The following is a 17484-nucleotide window of genomic DNA, read 5'->3' on the forward strand; positions in this document are numbered from 1 at the left end:
GCATGCAACAAAATACCACTGGAATCGTATCATTTTTTAACTGATTTTATTTAAAAAAAAAATCAATTCCTGAGAAAACAACATAAGAGATCTTTTAAAAAAATCACATATTGACTTAACCCAAAGCATTGCAGTTTGTCTCATTTCTCTGTGCATTCAGGAGGTTGACTGTATAAGAACAGTGATAGGCTTAACGAAACAAACAAACTAAAAAATGAAGTCGAAGATCAGTACAAACATGTATACCCTTAATACACAGATGCAGGGTTAAAGGTAATTATCAATGTGATAAAGTTTCCTGAGCCGGGGAAAGTAAAGACCTAAAATCAGCCACTGCAGAGGAGAACTGAAAAGGGTTGATTTATCAGAAAGTAAATGTTTGACGAGATTTTCCTGAAAGAGCTAAAGCAGAATAATATAGTTGTTATGACTATTAATCATTACTCAACCCCAAACAGGAGCAGCTTACATTACTGTTCACAATTACAAGAGCTTAATCATCTTGAAGTTTGTGTGTTTATCCACTGGCATGGCAAGAAAATGTCCGTCCTTTGCAGTTGGAGCATAAATGCACATTTTAATGTGGACACTGAGACAAAAGCCTGTCTGTGTACTTATTAAGGCACTGAAGTATGAGCCGCTGTGAAAAAACACATAGATATAGTGAGTTTGAATGCAGATGAGTTCACTTTTAACCCAGGATTCACAATAATGTCTGATAAGTAATGTTCACAGGCTAACAGCATCAAATGTTGAACACCTTTTCAAACGATAAACATGGTGAAACAAACATATGTCCACTGGATGATGTAGATAAAAAATATAGGATTGATAGATTTTTTTTTTTTAACATTGAGATGAAATGGAGGAATGTGCAGCTTGTAAATCCGACAACTGAACCGGGTTTCTCCTTTGTGCCGTCTCAGATACTGCCGACCGATGAACGTATGACGAGTCTTTACATTCCCAAGGGAAAAACACATCTTCGTTTGCTTCCTACAGTCACAGAATTATAATCACGTCTTGCATTTATATGGAAATTATTTTCTGACGTCTCATTTTTAAATCTGCACCCGAAAAATCACAAACAGTTTTTGTTTTGTCCCGGTGGTTTTCACTATTGGCAGAAAGTTTGTCCATGTGTCTGTAGATTACTGGAAGCACTTCATGATTACAGCCTCTGCAGGACATTTCTTCCTTTTCTTCTTCTTGAATGTGCATCAAAACTCCATTTGGAATTTCCTGAGGCTGGGTCCTCTCCAGACAGCTGTCAGATGGAGTTTTGACCTTTTTCTTTTTGCGGCTCTGGCATGAGACAAACTGAATCCCGGTTGGTTTGTTAGTCTAATGTCTAAGGTTGTGGAGTTTATCACAGAGGATGATCATTTTTGGTTTACCCCAGACGCCAATAACAGGAAAGGAGTCCAGGATTATGCCTCTCTTTCCTGAGAGGCAAATCGTGACGAAAGCATCATTGTTCCTTCAAGATGAATAACCACCCATTCAGTTTTTTTAGGTAGAACACTGCCTTGGAGACAGACAAATTCAGCTCTCAAACATATTGAAGAGAGACAGATGACATTTATTATATAATAGCAGTATAGCATCATGTGTGGCACATTTGCTTGCCTAAATGGGATTATTTTGCAAACATTATAAAATATTCAAAAACTTGTGAGTTGAACAGCAGCAGGCTGCTTGTATATAAGCACATTGATGTAAACCACAACTTACCATCTCAACCAAGCCAGTTGTCTCACTGTTTCCTCCTGACAACCTGTTTAAGGTGGAGCTCACTTTCTGCTGCCACAATTGGCAGCTGGTTCTTAAGGTGGTACGATATAAGATGGCTTATGCTCTCGAATAACATGTCTTTGGTCCGGACCTTTACAGAAAGAAGCAGGGATTATGTTGCGTAAATAAAACATGTTAACCTTTTTTGTCCCTTCATTATAACTAACAAACAGTATCCAATCTTTAATTTGCTGTCGGACTCACCACTCCCTCTGGGTCCACTAACAGTAGGTGTTTTGGCAGGCCGCAGTGCATGCCTGTTAGCACATACTGCCCAGGGTTGGTGGTGCTCTCCCGCACGAGAAAGTCTCCGTCTTGGACCAGAAGCTTCTCCGCGTCTCGTCGGCTCATGCGGCTGTGGTACCAAGGCTCCCTGCGGAGCTGCTCCTCGTTTGGGGCCACGGGGGCCCTGCGTCTCGGTGGACTGGGCCACTGGTCCTCCAAGTTTCGAGCACCTCCCCCTGCAGCCTGAGAACCGGAACCTGCCGATGCGCTGGACCCAACGGCTCCACTACAGGCCTCGTGAAGCTTTAGGGCATCCTCAAAAGGTCCTGCAGACACAAGGATGTTTTATTTAAAAAAAAAAATTATTCATCCTGCTGTGGTTTTTACATCCATTTGAAGATACGTGTAACCTCACAGTATCTGTCACAGTAAATCTAAGAACTCACTCATGTCAAAGAGGTCTTTTTTGGGACTGTGGTGTGCCTTAGCCCCTCTGTGTCCTTCTGCACTGTGTGTGAGGGATTCCAGGTTCTCCAGACTCTGGGTGTTTACGTACTGGTGCTCCTCGTAGTCCTTGCTGCCTGGTGGCTGACCATCAGCACACAGATAACCATCTGATATCAGAGAAAAGACAATATTTCTCACTGCCAGCTGATTGAATTCTTGTACATTAAACTTTGTTAAAACATTTTGAATTTTATATTTTTTTACCCCCTCTAATGGCTGATTTTATCTGTTTTATAACAGTGTATACTACCCTCTGTATACTGCTGAGAAAGTTAAATCTACTTCTGCCTGTGGTAATGGTGTCGTGTTAGATCATTAATGAAATGATAGCTTTTTGACAGCTTTATAGTTGGGGAAAAAAAGAGCATGCCACCTAACTGCAGTGTCCTGAAATACAGTATAATTATTAAAATATCAGACATTTTAAGCTGTCAAATCAGCATAAACATCCTCATTAACAAGTACACCATTTGAAATTGTTATCAAACTATTTTTATAAAACAATTTTTGGCAATTTGGCAAAACCCCGTCCAGATTATTAATATCTTGCGGATACTTTTTGTGTATTTCCGATTAGAAATGACAGATATTTTACAATAGGAGAGAAAAGGCCATTTGGCACAAAAAGCCCAGTTCTAATCTTAATAATCTGGTTTTAAGGGGAGAATCTAAATGTTCTCTGAGCTAGTTAGAAAATAAATCATTCTCAAGACGTAAAATGCAGCAATTACCACACTTGTTACACAACAAAGTTGGAAAGAGCAACCCAGCTCCATGTGGAGTCAATTAAACTGCACACACAAACTCAAAAACCATCTGAATCCCACAGAACTACACCAAAACCTTTCCCTTAATAATAAATTGAATGTCACTTTTAAAAACTTCTTAATGTCGGTTAAGATTACCTAAATTAAATGCATGTTACCACTAACAATCCCTCACTCTGATTGAACTAAATAAAACCATCAATTTGTCTTTTTATTTCGCTCTCTCTCTCTCTCTTTTACCTGCTTTCGACACTTCCTGCCACAGGGTGTCTCACCTGAGCTGCAGGTTGTCTCAGTGTCCCAGTGAAGCTCATAGCACAGCTGTCCGGGTGGGTACGACGCCTGCTCCCTCCTGGCCGGTGATCCCATCTGCCAACACACAACCACACCCACAGAGCACATCCTAAATCCATGCCAGGGAGACAGTTCCGAAATATATTTCCGTGCTCCAACTTTGTTAAACAATGTGGAAAAAGCGCAACACAACACAAATAATTAGGGAGATGTCAGATGCTTTAGCCAGATGCTGATTCTGCTTGTCTTTCTGTGATAATATTAGATTGTAAGGTGGCATCTAACTCGTTGGCATTGCAGCTGTAGTTTTAAAACTAAATAAAGACAATAATGGCGTGGTGAAACTCAGGAGCGCAACAGTTCCTCTAACTAAATCTCACTTGATCATAAGTGCAGAGTCCTGCCTCCAAAATATTCTTAAATACCAAAAATAGCTACTTAGATTGTTTTTATGCTGATATTCATGTAGAGATGGTTTTAACTTATCAATAAATATCTCTAACTGATTGAATCTGTGAATGATGTACCTAAAATACAAAGTACAAAAAGTGGAAAAGTGCACTCAAATATAGAAAAGACAAAGACTATCTATAACAGCCTCCAAATGCCAGATTAACATGATTAACCAATGCTTCTGCACTAATGCCAGGACAGTCACCTGATGTGCCGTCTTGCTCTGTGGTTGGGTGTGAATGTGACCCAGGAGGGCTCCAGTGGGCCTGAGTCTGGAGTCCACGACTCCCCCAACGGGGGGCTCCTTCCCCGGGATGCTGTTGTAGTAATCGTGCTCAGAAAAGTCCTCGTCCTCCCCCCACACCGGCTCTTCCATCCTGACAGGCCTAGAATGGGACGGAGATGAGGTGAGAGGATTCATTTCATCCAGGACTGAATTCAGGGCTAAATGTCTCAATAAAAACAGCGAAAACGTCGAGACCGCTCAGTGATCACAGTAAGCATTTTGCGCGCATTAACACCACTCAGATAGGTCAGTTTCGATGTGGCGTGCTAAAATGGCATAGACTGCATACATCCAAATGTGATCTATGTGAAGCAGCTAAAGATTTATGACCATCTTTAGATCTGTTGCCACTGACAGGAAGGAGGGTGTTTAGTTGAATCTACCCGGCTTCAGTTCCTGCTGCGTCTGCAGAAGCATCACTCAGGCCACACCTAATGTTTGGTCATATTGTGAGAAAAGTCTGTGTCTTTAAAATATGAGCTGGACTTTGTGATACAAGCGTTCAAATTTCTCTTGAATGACAAAGAATCTAGGACTAGATCAGGTTTCTGAGATGGATTAGCTCTTTGTTGCAGCATCACCACTTCATTCGTGTCTGTGCCGCTAGGTGGCTGGTGAGGTGGACCCAGAAGGGCAGACGAGCAAACCGAGGACAATTTATGCTAGAGAGAGTTGATAACTGAGTCAGAGCAGCTGAGGAGGTTACTGATGAATGGTGTGTCTCGGGGCAAACAGGGGAGCAGAGGAGAAAACTATGGATCCTAAAGCTGCCAGGCTGAATGGGTAACAGAAAAACAGAAGACAGAAATAAACGAGGAGAACACAGATCAAACACCAGAACCGTGACAGTGTCGGTCTTTTGTCTTTTTCCTTAGCAAATTGCAAGTATGTAAACTGTTTTAATGATCTGATTGAATGTCATTTAAATAGCTGCTGTTAGGAGGACAGTGTTTACCTCCACCTGCTGACAACATAGTGCAAGTTCATCTTTGTTTGAGCCAGTCTTTGTCTTACCTCTCTACAGAAGCCATGGTTTTAGGGGGGCTGTGCAGATACTGTTTAAACTGCAGTTCAAAGGCCTGTCCAATGGTACTGATGACGCTCTGGGCTAAACCGTCTGAGCACTCCAGGATGTGGCATGCTGAAAAAAATAAAAAAAAACAACAAAAAATACTGTTTGCTTTTCAGCAATGTGCAACAGTGCGCCTCAGTTAGGTTTTAAAAAATACAATCAAGATATTAGAAACGCATCATGAACTGAGCTGTGAGGAAGTTTTCAACGACATACCTCTCTGATTCACTGGGTCCTTGGCCACATATGCAACATAATCAGGCGTGTCCTGCAGGATCCAGGAAGGAAAATTCAATTAGGCAAAGCTTAGGTTAGATGCTTATGACAAAATTCAGTTACAAGACTGGAAACCAGAAAACGGCAACTGACTCTATCATGCTGTGTTTAGTTATCTACTCCAAAAACTCACCGTGTCTCCTCCAGAGGCAAATGAGATGGACTGCATGGGATGATGTGCTATCACCTGAACGAGACAAGTGGATAAAAGACAATTAAAGACCAAAGATAAGTGTGGAGAAATTTACATGTTTTGTTTATCTAAACCAGACGTTAGATACATTTATTCTCTGACTTATCTAAAGGAGAAACTGTTCCCAGCACTTGGTAGATCACATTGAAGGTATTCAGTGATTTATTATAAGTTTAATAAATATACTTATTGTAACTTTTCATGGTTTTAATACAAATCGTGTCACACATTTGCGATAAATTGCAGAAAAGGAAAACCTAAAACTCAAATGTAACAAGTGATATTATTCTAACATATTCAGTCCAGTTTCCTGATGTCATTGAGGATAATCTGACCTGCCGTGTGGTTGGGATGAGCAGACCAAGCCCGTCTACAGAAATGTTGACAGCGATGCTCATGCCTGCAAACCGCAGGTTACTCTTCCCCATGACTGACTGCAGAGCTTTGTTTGGGGCCTGCATCCAAAAGAAGACGGTTAATGTGACAACCACAAGAAATATACAAGAGCAGAAGGCCGGGACTGTTTTGCGTACTAAATCTGACTATTATACATATGGACTAACCATATATTCGCTGCTAATGCAGGGACAGAAGTACAAGAAAAAAGTCAAGGGATTATAAATGTATAAATAACCTTTTTCCTCCAAGCCCCCTTTCCTCCTGGCACAGCTTCGCACAGCCTGTTGATGGCTTCCCTGAATACAAAAAGACGAATGACAGTCGCAGATCAGATTAAAGAAAAAAATGACTGATCACCGGTTATTGATCACGTGGGTTTACTCGTGCCAGCACACTCATGCATAAGTGATAACATTTTAAGTAAAAACTAAATGAAACTTGTTCAGGGCGGCAGAAAATTGTTGCGTCATATTCACAGTTCAAAGGTTAAAAACTGGTTTGTGTCGTCCGTTTACGACATACTAATCTACCCTTGCTAATAATGTTCATAAGACTTACAAAAACTGGCAAGGTTTATCATATTTTTGTTGAAATAAACAAGAGGAAATGATAGAAAATGAAGCAAATTAAGAATCAGTGTTTAAATTTGATTTCCTGTGTGGATTTCCCTCTACAGATTTGTTTCAGTTTTGCAAAGAAGCAGCTAAAACTCCTGGGAATTTAAGTGCCTAACGGGCACTTAAAGTTCATGTCCCCCTGTGTGTGTGTGTGTGTGTATCAGTGGGATTGAGACAAAATGTGAATTTGAGGCTGGAGCTCGCCATCTCTCTGCCAGGGGACAGTATGGGGACAGCAATCAAGAGCCCAGCTGCCCTTATCAAGTGGCTCGTAAATATTTAAAAAGCAGCAGCATCCCGAGCCTCATCTGGAGTAAAGGTCTTCTCTGGGATTTTTTGACAAACACCACTGCGTACAGATGAGAAGAGCAGAGGGAGGAGGAGGAGGACGGAGGTGGGCTGTTGTTGTTTTCCTCTGCAGTCGTGGCATCTACTCTGCAATGAGGCGCTGAGCCTCATTATCACCAGTGCTGCTGCTGAACAGCAACACACAGAGAGGAAGTGTTGGGAAACAGCAACTTTTTTTTTTCACATTTAGAGCTGAAAAACACTTCCCAAATCCTCACAGCGGTGTAATTGTTTTGTTCTGTTGTCTTCTGGGACATAATTATCGGCGTGTGCAAGCTGAGTTGGTCGGAAGAATACACTTTAAGTGATACTTAAAGTGATACTTAGTGGTACTTAGTGGTACATGCACAACAAATATCTTGCAAACTTTGATAGACAGATTAAAGTTGCAATCAGAAACAAAGAGGCCGATCCTTTTAGCACGAGAATAAAATGTGTTGTGAATTTGACTGAGGGTAAACACAAACGATAAAAACGACTAGAAGGTTGATAACTGCAACACATATATCTTTGCTAAAACAACTATCATCACACCGAGGCTTTGTGATCAGCTGCATGACAACAAAACCACGAGCAACCATCTTGTTCCCAGCGTGGCCTTTGTTTTGCTGTTTTGCTTTGCACACCCCTCCTCATCCACCTCCAAGAAGTTCCAGCCAAACACACCGCCCGTCCGGGTGTGCTCACGAAGACCACTGCAGCTTTCAGCTGTCATTAGAAAACATCATCAATTATGGATCTCCCACTCTATCGCTCCATCTCTGCTGCCACCCCCTCCCTGCACTTAGGCCTCGGCTGCACGGCGGGCTCCGATTACCGCCGATCGATTGTGGAGGAGAGCCAGGAGGGCGAGAAACAAAGGGGAGGGGGGAGTGTGTGCGCCGCCAGGTCCAGGGCGGCATAGACGGCTTTTATAACAACAACAACAACATCACGTGTAGAGCAGGAAAGCACGACGAAACACGCGCAAACGGAGCCTCAGGTAGGGTTTCTTATAGGAACACGTGGTGTCTGTAAGGGGAACACAAACACCGCTCTTGTTCAGGTCCTAAATGAGGCACACGCTATATGCTGGGCTTCTTGTAGAAAAAAAGCCTTCTGACTTTTGCTGTGATTGAATCTTCAGCAGCTGCAGAATCTACGAAGCAAACCACCGAAAACCCAACATTTTTGTTCTGATTTGCAAATTTAGACCAATCAATGAGTGGCACTCCTTTTATAAAACGCACATTCACAACTGAAATTGCTCATTGATTATTATTATTATTATTATGCTCTGCCAACACATTATATGACGTATTAATACTAAATAACAACTCATTCTAACAGTACAAGCCTAGATCTGGTTAAGTTTTTGCTAGAAAGTTAAAATTATTGTGACCGGGATGTAAATTAATACTACAGTTAGATCAATTTCTCCTGACTCACCACTGTCAGTAACAATGGTTACCAGCTTACCTTGTCACCTGAGTCCGGGTGTTAAAGTCCAGAGAGCGCATCGACTTCAGCACCTCAATGCAACCCATGTACTGTAGAAAGAGAGAGAGAGAGAGAGGGGGGGGGGGGGGGGNTCATTAATTTAGCTACTGCAGGAAAGTCATGAGCAGGGTTTGTTCTTGTAAATAATAAAGTTATAATCTTAAAAGCAAGGCTTCAAAATCCTAAGAAAGGTGAGAGGTAGACATTAAAGTTTTTGCTCATCTTTGTGTGCATGTGTCTGTTAGCAAAATATCTCATGAACCACTGGATGGATTTTAATAAAACTTTCAGAAAGTAATCATTGGATGTATGTATACAACTGATTGATTTTTGGAGCCAACTCACTTCAAGATGGCTGCCACAGCCAACTAACTTTAGAAAACACCAAACTGGCTATAACTCAGTCAGGGTTATAGATATTGAGCTAAAATTATGGTAGTAGCTGAGAGTCATTCACAACACAAACTCTGAGGGTGACATCTTGTGCTTAACCTTATTTTCAAGGTTTGGTCAAAAACAGCTACAACATGAGATGCTTTTATTCTGAAATGCTGACATAAAAGGTATCGAGCGATGTGCAGTCCTTCAAGGAATATTAGACCTTTATTCTTTCTGACAAAAAAAATGTGAACATGCTCTGTTGTGTTTAAATAAAATAATTGAAAAGTTGTGTTTTGTTGAAGTGTTTGTTTACGCTTCCAGAAAAGACGATTTTAGAGTGTAAGATATTTAATCTTCCACTGACAAACATAACTATTTCCAGCAATAATCCAAATCAAATTCAAATAGGGAGCATTGACGCGTGTTTCTGGCTGAGACGCTTCCCTAATGGCTGTCAAATCAGGGTGATAATGGCACCCTGACTGCATTAGCATCGCCGAGAGCTCCAGTTCGTGGACAAATTGCAGCAACCTCCGAGCCCCCTGGGGGATCCTGGGTGTGAGTGCGTCTGCTTCTTCGAGCGGCGCATGCGAGAAGGGTCTGCGAACGGCAGCGGGTAAAATCGGGAATTCGTCTGTTTGTCCGCCACAGTCAAAAGGTCACGCTCCGCCAAGATACGATTCATGTGGACAAACATCCTGTGTGGTTAGAAATAGTGCTTGAATTCCAGTATCCAGCAATGTTTGAAAATGCTTGAACACACATCTCAGAAGAACCTAAACACCACTCATTGGGGCCTTGGTAAAACATCCCCGTGTGTCCTTCAGCAGGGCTGAGTTTAGGTCATATTTAGTGTTACATCGAAGAAATATTTTAGTCCAACTAACAGCCCCACACATCTAAGTCAAAAAGACACAGAGAGCAACCTCTGAGCATGAGAGATTAATGAGCTTTCTAATACGATTTAGGTTTGAGGGAAGTCTTCCATCAGGAAAATTGCTCGTCTTTTTTTTTTTCTCTCTTGTTGCCACACACTCATCTGCTGACGCAACTCATCCCCTTCGCTGTCATCCGATGTCGTCCTTCTGCCTCTAATTTACTAATCCTACACCGGGGCACTGGTTCGTTCCAAGAAACATTCCTCCGAAAATGTAATAACACAGGCATCCGATTGTTTTAGCTTTATTGGAGATGCCTTGTTTGGCATAGGTCACCGTCTTATCGTTGAAAAAGCCCTCATTTTATTTATCTAACATGCTGTATTTTGTTTCCTAGCAGTGGCAGAACAAGAGCCGCACTGTATGTTGTGTAATGATCACAGAGACCAAATAAATACTGGTTTTGAAAGTTCAGTCAGTGCACACTCTAGTTTGTAATTTGTGTAGCGCCTTTCATGTCAAAGTTTTAGGCTAAGATCATCTCATGATGAAAGGGGACAGAGTTATAGTCATTTTGGTAAAACTTTGTAAATGACGTTATGCAAGATTTTATGTGATATTGCGAGAGTTTGTTTCATAAGTTAGTGCTTGGAGTATATGTTGAGGATGACTCTCAGCTACTAACACACTAAGTCTGAGCTCAGTAAATGTAAAACTGACCGACGTGTAGCCATTTTTGTGTTGGCTAAGGTTGAACACCTGTGGCGTCCACCCTGAACTGGGATGACTCCAAAAGTTAATGAGCTGTAGATGTATATCAGTTCATTACTTCCTGATAGTTTCACTACAATCCGCCCAGAGGTTCATGAGATATTTTGCTAACAGACAAAAACGGTTGTCTCCGAATAGTTGATGGTAAAGTTTTAAACAAAGGTCTTGTGCAATCTGTTAGTGCTCAGAATGTGTTGGGGATCAGCCTCAGCTACTACCACACTAAATTTTAGGTTAAATATTTGTAAAATTGGCTGACTTGTAGGCATTTTTGTCTTTAGCCATCTTGAACTGGGTTGACTTCAAAAGTTAATCAGTTGTAGATGTACATCCAGTGACTATTTTCTGCAAGTCTGATTAAAATTGGTCCAGTGATTAATGAGATGGTTTGCTAACAGATGGACACACACAGACATGGGCATGAACATTGCCACCTTTGCCTTCAGCAGCGGGCAATCACTAAAGAAGCTGCAGTGCTTGTTTGATGGCTGCTGCAGCGTTCAGGCCACCGGAGACGGCAGATACACGTCTGTGTGTGGATGCAGGCAAAATGGAAAAAAAACTACTCGGACCATCATGTGTCTCTCCCATCAGAGGGCCGGACGAGCGGGAATGGGACTGCACGTGACGGAGAAGCGACAGAAACTGGCTCGGCGCAGCAGAAAGGCTGGGCGCTCCTCCCTGCATAGATTCGCTGCTCCGGGAGCCGCAAACTGCAGCTTTCACGGGCCATCTGCAACGATCGGCAACACGCTCACAAACGACAACAACAAGCTGCCGACGCAAACATCACCGGAGGCATCAATCAGAGATAACAGGTGCACTTGTTATGAATCTCAACAAGCCTCATTTGTGCTCAACATGTGGACCTCTCCCACACTGATCCGACCTCCTCTTCCACATCACATGATGCAAATGACTGTGATTAAACCTAATTGAATATAGGAATGAATGGTGCCTGTATAATGCCATTAGAAAATGTGCTCGGGCCCCCAGACTGTGGTAATCAAGAGTCATGTCATTAGCTTGAGGAGGAGGAGGAGCAGGAGGGGGTGCAGAGGTTGCTAAGAGGAGATCAGTGACTGACATCAAGCTGTCTGATTTAGATAATAACCCCCTCTTTGGAAGCTCCAATCCCTCAGAGTCATGTCTTTGCAGGGCAGAGTTATTTGTTTCATTTCTATTATCTTAATTTTGGATAAACATTTTTTTTAAATGAAGAAGCTTCAGCACACTGCAACTATGCAAACTGTAAACTCTGGATTTTTCTATGCTGAGAGGCCGTAAATAAAGGTTGTGGCTAAAAACCATTATTATTCACGGCACACGTGAATGTAAACAGTCCCAAAAGCGCACAAAGAGGACCACTCCCATAATCAGGCAGGGATCTGCTCCATAAATACAGCTAATTACTGTTTCTAAGTACAACAAAATGCAATGCATTCTATCTTTTGGTGGTGGTGGTGGGGGAGTGCAGATGGAAAAGACAATGCTTTCGACTGTCTGTGCACATAATTTCAACATTCATCATTCTCCAGCCCTGGTGCAGTCTCCCAGGCCATCTATCTGGATCAAATTATGTATTCCCTTGTCGTCGCCCCAAGAGCTGCAAAACAAACTGCTTGCAAGTGTGATGTTTTCTGTTTCCCACCCAGCCAGATAAACCAATTGGTCATTAAAAATCTGCAATTCTCTGGTTGCCTAAGAAAGTTTTTTTCTTTTTTTCTTTTTGAAAATCATATTTAACACTGATGCATAAAAAAAGGTGCTGCCTGACTTACCCTGACAATATAAGAGGCCCCTTGTCCTACAATTTTCTTGTCAGGGTGCAGCCAGCCCTGACAGGGTTTGTGGATGAAGCTGCCCTTCTGGTTGAGGTCCTCTCCCCCCAGCCACATGCCTTCCACCCTCGTCCTGCGATTCATCCCTGACCTGGAGCTGCTGGAACCAATGGGACTCCCCATGACCTCTGCGGCCCTGAATCCGTGACCTCCCGGACCAGTGGAGCTTGCAGCAGCAGCTGCCGCCGCCGCCGCCGCCCGCTGCCCTCGAATGGCCTGCAGGGAACAGGGGGTGACACAGACAGGGTCACAGGAGTTAAGCACGGCTGCGAGGCTGGCTACGGGCCCGCTGGCGTGGGGCGCACTGCCGGGCCTGTGTGACGATGAGGATGAAGAGGCGGAGGCCTGGGATGGAGCTGCTGATGCTGCCGCCGCCTTGCCCGAGTCCTTGCTGGAGCTGGAGCTGGAGCTGGAGTTGGATGGGCTCCGGCTGAGAAGGGAGTTGGAGAATTTCCACTGGGGCATCTTTGGGATGAGCATGCAGAAGGTCGTGGTGGCATCCTGCTCCCCGTCCAGGCAGGGGGAGTCTGCCAGGGCTGCAGCCCCCGCATGGGAGGAGGAGGACCTGGTGCTGGGATCCAGAGGAGGCAGAGGAGGCAAAGGAGGTAGAGGAGGCAGAGGAAGGCTTGGGGTGGAGGAGGAGACCACCGGCGTGGCCACAACTTTGCCACTCATGGCTAAGCTCTGCATCAGGTCGTCAGAGGAGGTCACAGAGTCGTTGCGAAAGCGGCCATACTTTGGCTTAAGGAGCATGCCCGGAAGATCCGCTTGAAGCAGGGCAGGCAGAGGATGGACAGAGGATGGAGGGGAAAGGGGAAGAGGGGAGGGGGGGGGGGGGGGGAGGTGTGATGAAGGAGGAGGGGGGAAAAAAAACAACAAGAAAATCTTCTAGAGTGTGTCCTATGTCCTCGATAAAGTCAGCTCACAGCTGTCTGGTCCTCCACCGTTCAGGCGCTGTTCCGATCTCATGCTGCTCTGCTCTCCATCTGAGCAGGCCCACTTCCTCTCTCTCTTTCTCTCTCTCTCTCTCTCTCTCCCTGAGGCAGCATCGCTCGTCTGCTCCTGTCTCTCCTGCTCTGTGGATGATGTCATTGGCCCATTAGCCCTGCCCAGCTGCTCCCAGACTGTATTCGCTGAAACACATCATCTACTTTAACACACACACACACACACACACACACACATTCTGCAGTTCAGTCACGCTTCTGCATAAGGGACACTCAGCAAAAATGAGTCAGTGTGCAACATTTGACCTGCAAATTAGAAAGACAGTGACCTAACTGGATCAACAATACTGCCCAGGTTTAAACACAAAAAAGGCAGTTTGATTATTGTGTGAATGCTGATTCAGCTAAATCTATTTATCAAAATGTTCAGCTTATTCAGGAGTTGGGTGTCATGACTTTTGAATTTTGTCATTTTTATACTTTTCAAAAATATTTTACTTTATCTACAAATAGTATGACCATAGAAATACACTGAGATCTCTTCACTTCTTTAAAAAGCTATTTTAGATAAAGTTTGGCTACTTTTAGCTTTCAGCTAGCATTTTGCCCCTTTTAGCAAGTGTTCTGCTTCTTTTAGCTTTATTAACTCAGTTTCAGCTTTTCGTCAAACCTCATCATTTCCACTGAATGTTCACAAAAAATGTCAGACTTTAAAGTTATTTTTGGTTGGTCTTTGTTGCTGCAGTACAGGTAAAAATGAGTTGGAAATAGAATTACGAGAGCCAAAGGGGCAGACAACATGGCAGCTCTGGGTCTTTTCTTCGTAATCAATTTAATTTGAAATTTTTACATAGGTCAGTAACATTATGAACAAAATGTCACAATGTCAGAATGCACAATAGGACATTACAATACACCTGTTGTAGTTAAAAGAATAACCCAAGAATTGGTCATGGTAGTGAGCTAATATCAGAGCATGATGCACCCAATTAGTCAAAGTGATTCCTGAGTCAATGCAAGGAGTGTAATCTCATTTGTCCAAGCTACACAGAAAGACCAAACAAAAGAAACAACACAGCAACGGTCTTAAGGGAGAACCTCCACCCTGTTCCATCCGCCTGCATCTTCTTCACCTCCTCCCTTTTATCCATCTCCCAAGAGAGCAATCAGCCATCTCAGCATGACCCTTTTAGCTCTTCACTTGCCCCCCCTATTTCTCTCCTGCCAAACAAATTTCACTCGTATTTTCCCCCAACTGAGAGCTCAACCAGGGATTTTCACAATTAACCGTAACATTATGTCCACCTTTCTGATGTTTGGTCTCTCTGGCTTGCTTTCCTAACAGATCCCAGCAGATCGACATCTGGGAATTCGCATAAATAATAGTTGTGGCGCGGTGTTTTCTCCAGTTTCCTTGATGTACTTTTATGACATCAGCTCTTTGCTCCCACTTCCTTTTCTCATAGATAACTGACGCTATTTCATTTCGATTCAAGTGGCCTAATTTGCAGGATTTGCCAAGTTATTTGTGAACAATGAAACAATAGATTTGGTTACAAAACTAAACTCTGAAGCACCGGCTGTAAACACAGTAAAAACCTTGGTGCTCAAAGGTGTTATTACCACTAATCTACTGTATAACTTATGTTGCACCTGCCTGAAGAAAGAAACAAATTGGTAAATCAAAGTTATCTCTATGACTATTACCACTGTATTATATGTGGGTTAGAAAGCAGGCAGCTATATTTTCTGTTAAAAACACTGCAGGAGTATTAACTCAGAACAGCACTGATCAAAACAGGTTTGAATCTCGTGAATTATTCTGACATATCAGCAGGCTAAAGTTATTTGGGATATTGTCAAAATTCAACATATTACCTGCAAGTCCCTTTCCTTGGATAAAGAGGATGAAAGAGCCAGGCCAGTGGGTTGCAAAATGTGTCTTCCAGAGGTCAGGAGGCTAGAAATAGCCAACATGCAAAAAAAATAAAAAATAAAAAAAATAAAAAACCCTAATAACCAGTGTAGACATGCTGCAAAACCTCCCCACCTTCCTCGACACAGCCAATCACTTCTTGTTTATTTGCTACCGTGTTCCAAAGGTACTGATAAACCAGATGCAATCGATGGGTGTTGACAGATGCAGCATTTCTGAGTATGTTCTGTCCTCTTTTAGTTTTCTGAGTACTCACTGCAGTCACAGCAAAAGCAAAACAGATTTGTTGTTTTAGTTACTCAAACTAAATCCTGCAAGCTAAAAAGGTGTTAGTTTCCACATAAAACAGCAATATTTACAGTATACAATGGCGTAATTTCACATAAATACAGCTTTGCTGTATGGATAGCAGACCATTCAAGCCACATTGCCACATCAGTGTGTTAAAGAAAAACCTGACAGACTCTGAATTAAACTGAACATCAAATAGGATCAAATTTGAATTAATGTGCTGTGCATTTTTATTTATTATATATTTTGTTAAAATAAGACATTTGCCTTTCAGTGTTTTTAGAGAGCAATAAAACGTGACATGAATTCACCTATTTAGATAACACCTTTTCCAATCCTGTCAACTTAATTAGCTGACAGAGATAAATAACGGCTTTAATAAAGAGTTCTCACTAAGTACGTTTTTTTCTCGCATTTCTTTAATTAAAACACGTCTTGATTGATATTTGATTATATGATTGGTAAATATTTATTTATTATGCCATATTGCAAAAAACAAACAAACTACAAGCACATTAATATTCGTTAAATAAACTGAAAATTTGTTTATTGTTGCAACCGGTGCTGTGTGGTCGTTTTACAAACGAGTACCTCATCTTCTCAAGCTTAGACGATCTTGTTTTGCTCACGTGCTACTGTCCTGACCAATCAGGGGAAAGCGGGTAACCGTTGCCTTTTGAAATCAGCGGCAGATGACAGCAGCTCGTCGCGCAGTAAATAACCCAAACTAAATTCAGCGAAAACGAGGATCATCACTGGAATAAAATGTCGAAAAAACAGATTTACTACTCTGACAAGTACAACGACGAGGAGTTCGAGTACAGGTACCGATGTAGTCGGTTTTAGGAAGTCTACTGTGTTGTATTGTTTTTCTTATGTCCTCCAAAGCCAAAAAGTGTTAATAACATGTCCTTTTCGAGCTGCATGTGGCTAGTTATAACTTTAAGATAAGCAGACAGTTTTATTTTTCATTTGAGCAGCACAGTGGTAGCGGTTAATCAAGTAAAAAAAAAAGACGTTACGGCAGACGTTAACGTTTAGCTAACGGTTAGCAAGGTTAGCCATGCTAACGCTGCTTACCTCCCACCAGGCATGTCGTGCTTCCGAAGCAGCTGTCTAAGCTGGTGCCCTCCTCCCATCTGATGACAGAAGAAGAGTGGAGAGGACTGGGGGTCCAACAAAGCCAGGGCTGGATTCACTACATGATCCACAAACCAGGTCAGTAACCATCACTGTTAAGGAGAGGTTTCCTAAGTCCTCAAACTCTGCTGTCAAACTCAGATGCAGTCAAAGAAATGCATATCATGACTTCTTTAAAGAAGCTGAAAACATTATTGTGGAAATCTCAGGCAAAGCTAATATTTCAGAGCTTATGTAATGGCATGGATATTACATCTAAAATGTTTCATCAAGCAGACAGATTATAAATTTATCCTCTCATGCTATAAGCACAAAAACAAAAGTTGCATCTGAAAATACACATGATCAAACTTTACTGAGTTCTCTTTTATTTAGAATATAAATTATGCGTTATCATGATTTAGATAACTCCCAACACTATTCAAACTCAGTAGCAGATGCCTCTATAGCTTTCATTTTGGGGCTGAAGTAGATATTTTGTATATTTGTCTCTGTGCTGGTGTAGATTCTCAGTCATCCAGGCCATGGTAAATTCAAAAAAAGTTAAAAAACAAAAACAACTGGACTTCTATTCTGTAGCTGAAGACGT

At 42.3% G+C, this 17484-nt stretch overlaps 2 protein-coding genes across 8 annotated transcripts in view; one reads left to right on the forward strand and one right to left on the reverse strand.

Annotated features, from left to right (window-relative positions):
- Positions 1-29: 29 nt before the first annotated feature.
- On the reverse strand, positions 30-15524 carry shc2 (SHC (Src homology 2 domain containing) transforming protein 2). 7 transcript variants are annotated; one of them, XM_037974155.1, is made up of 13 exons: positions 15407-15524; positions 12522-13731; positions 8690-8760; positions 6502-6562; positions 6203-6322; positions 5808-5861; positions 5615-5666; positions 5341-5467; positions 4246-4426; positions 3569-3662; positions 2466-2633; positions 1999-2345; positions 30-1885 (listed from the first exon to the last, which is right to left on the reverse strand). In XM_037974155.1, the coding sequence occupies exons 2-13, from the start codon at positions 13332-13334 to the stop codon at positions 1757-1759; spliced, it is 2217 nt and encodes a 738-aa protein (XP_037830083.1). In that variant the 5' UTR covers positions 13335-13731; positions 15407-15524; the 3' UTR covers positions 30-1756. The 7 variants fall into 7 exon arrangements, with proteins under 7 accessions (XP_037830083.1, XP_037830087.1, XP_037830084.1 ...); XM_037974159.1 differs by having other exon boundaries at positions 12522-12797; positions 15407-15520; XM_037974156.1 differs by having other exon boundaries at positions 12522-13728; positions 15407-15484.
- Positions 15525-16405: 881 nt separating this feature from the next.
- The window catches only part of cks2 (CDC28 protein kinase regulatory subunit 2), a 2719-nt gene continuing 1640 nt past the window's right edge, over positions 16406-17484 (forward strand). The window contains exons 1-2 of the mRNA XM_017407251.3: positions 16406-16579; positions 16846-16973. Coding sequence (XP_017262740.1) covers positions 16521-16579; positions 16846-16973 — 187 coding nt within the window. The 5' untranslated portion in view covers positions 16406-16520. The remainder of the gene's footprint in view (positions 16580-16845; positions 16974-17484) is intronic.

The sequence above is a fragment of the Kryptolebias marmoratus genome, linkage group LG24 (genome assembly GCF_001649575.2).
Source record: "Kryptolebias marmoratus isolate JLee-2015 linkage group LG24, ASM164957v2, whole genome shotgun sequence".
Classification (NCBI taxonomy): Eukaryota; Metazoa; Chordata; class Actinopteri; order Cyprinodontiformes; family Rivulidae; genus Kryptolebias; species Kryptolebias marmoratus.

Coding starts and splice junctions, on each gene's coding strand:
- shc2 (XM_037974155.1), bottom strand. CDS start 13,334: ATGCTCCTTAAGCCAAAGTATGGCCGCTTTCGCAACGACTCTGTGACC. Junction 5,667..5,807: donor TTGCCTCTGGAGGAGACACG/GTGAGTTTTTGG, acceptor TGGATCCTGCAG/GACACGCCTGATTATGTTGC. Junction 3,663..4,245: donor AGAGCAAGACGGCACATCAG/GTGACTGTCCTG, acceptor GTGTGTTGGCAG/ATGGGATCACCGGCCAGGAG.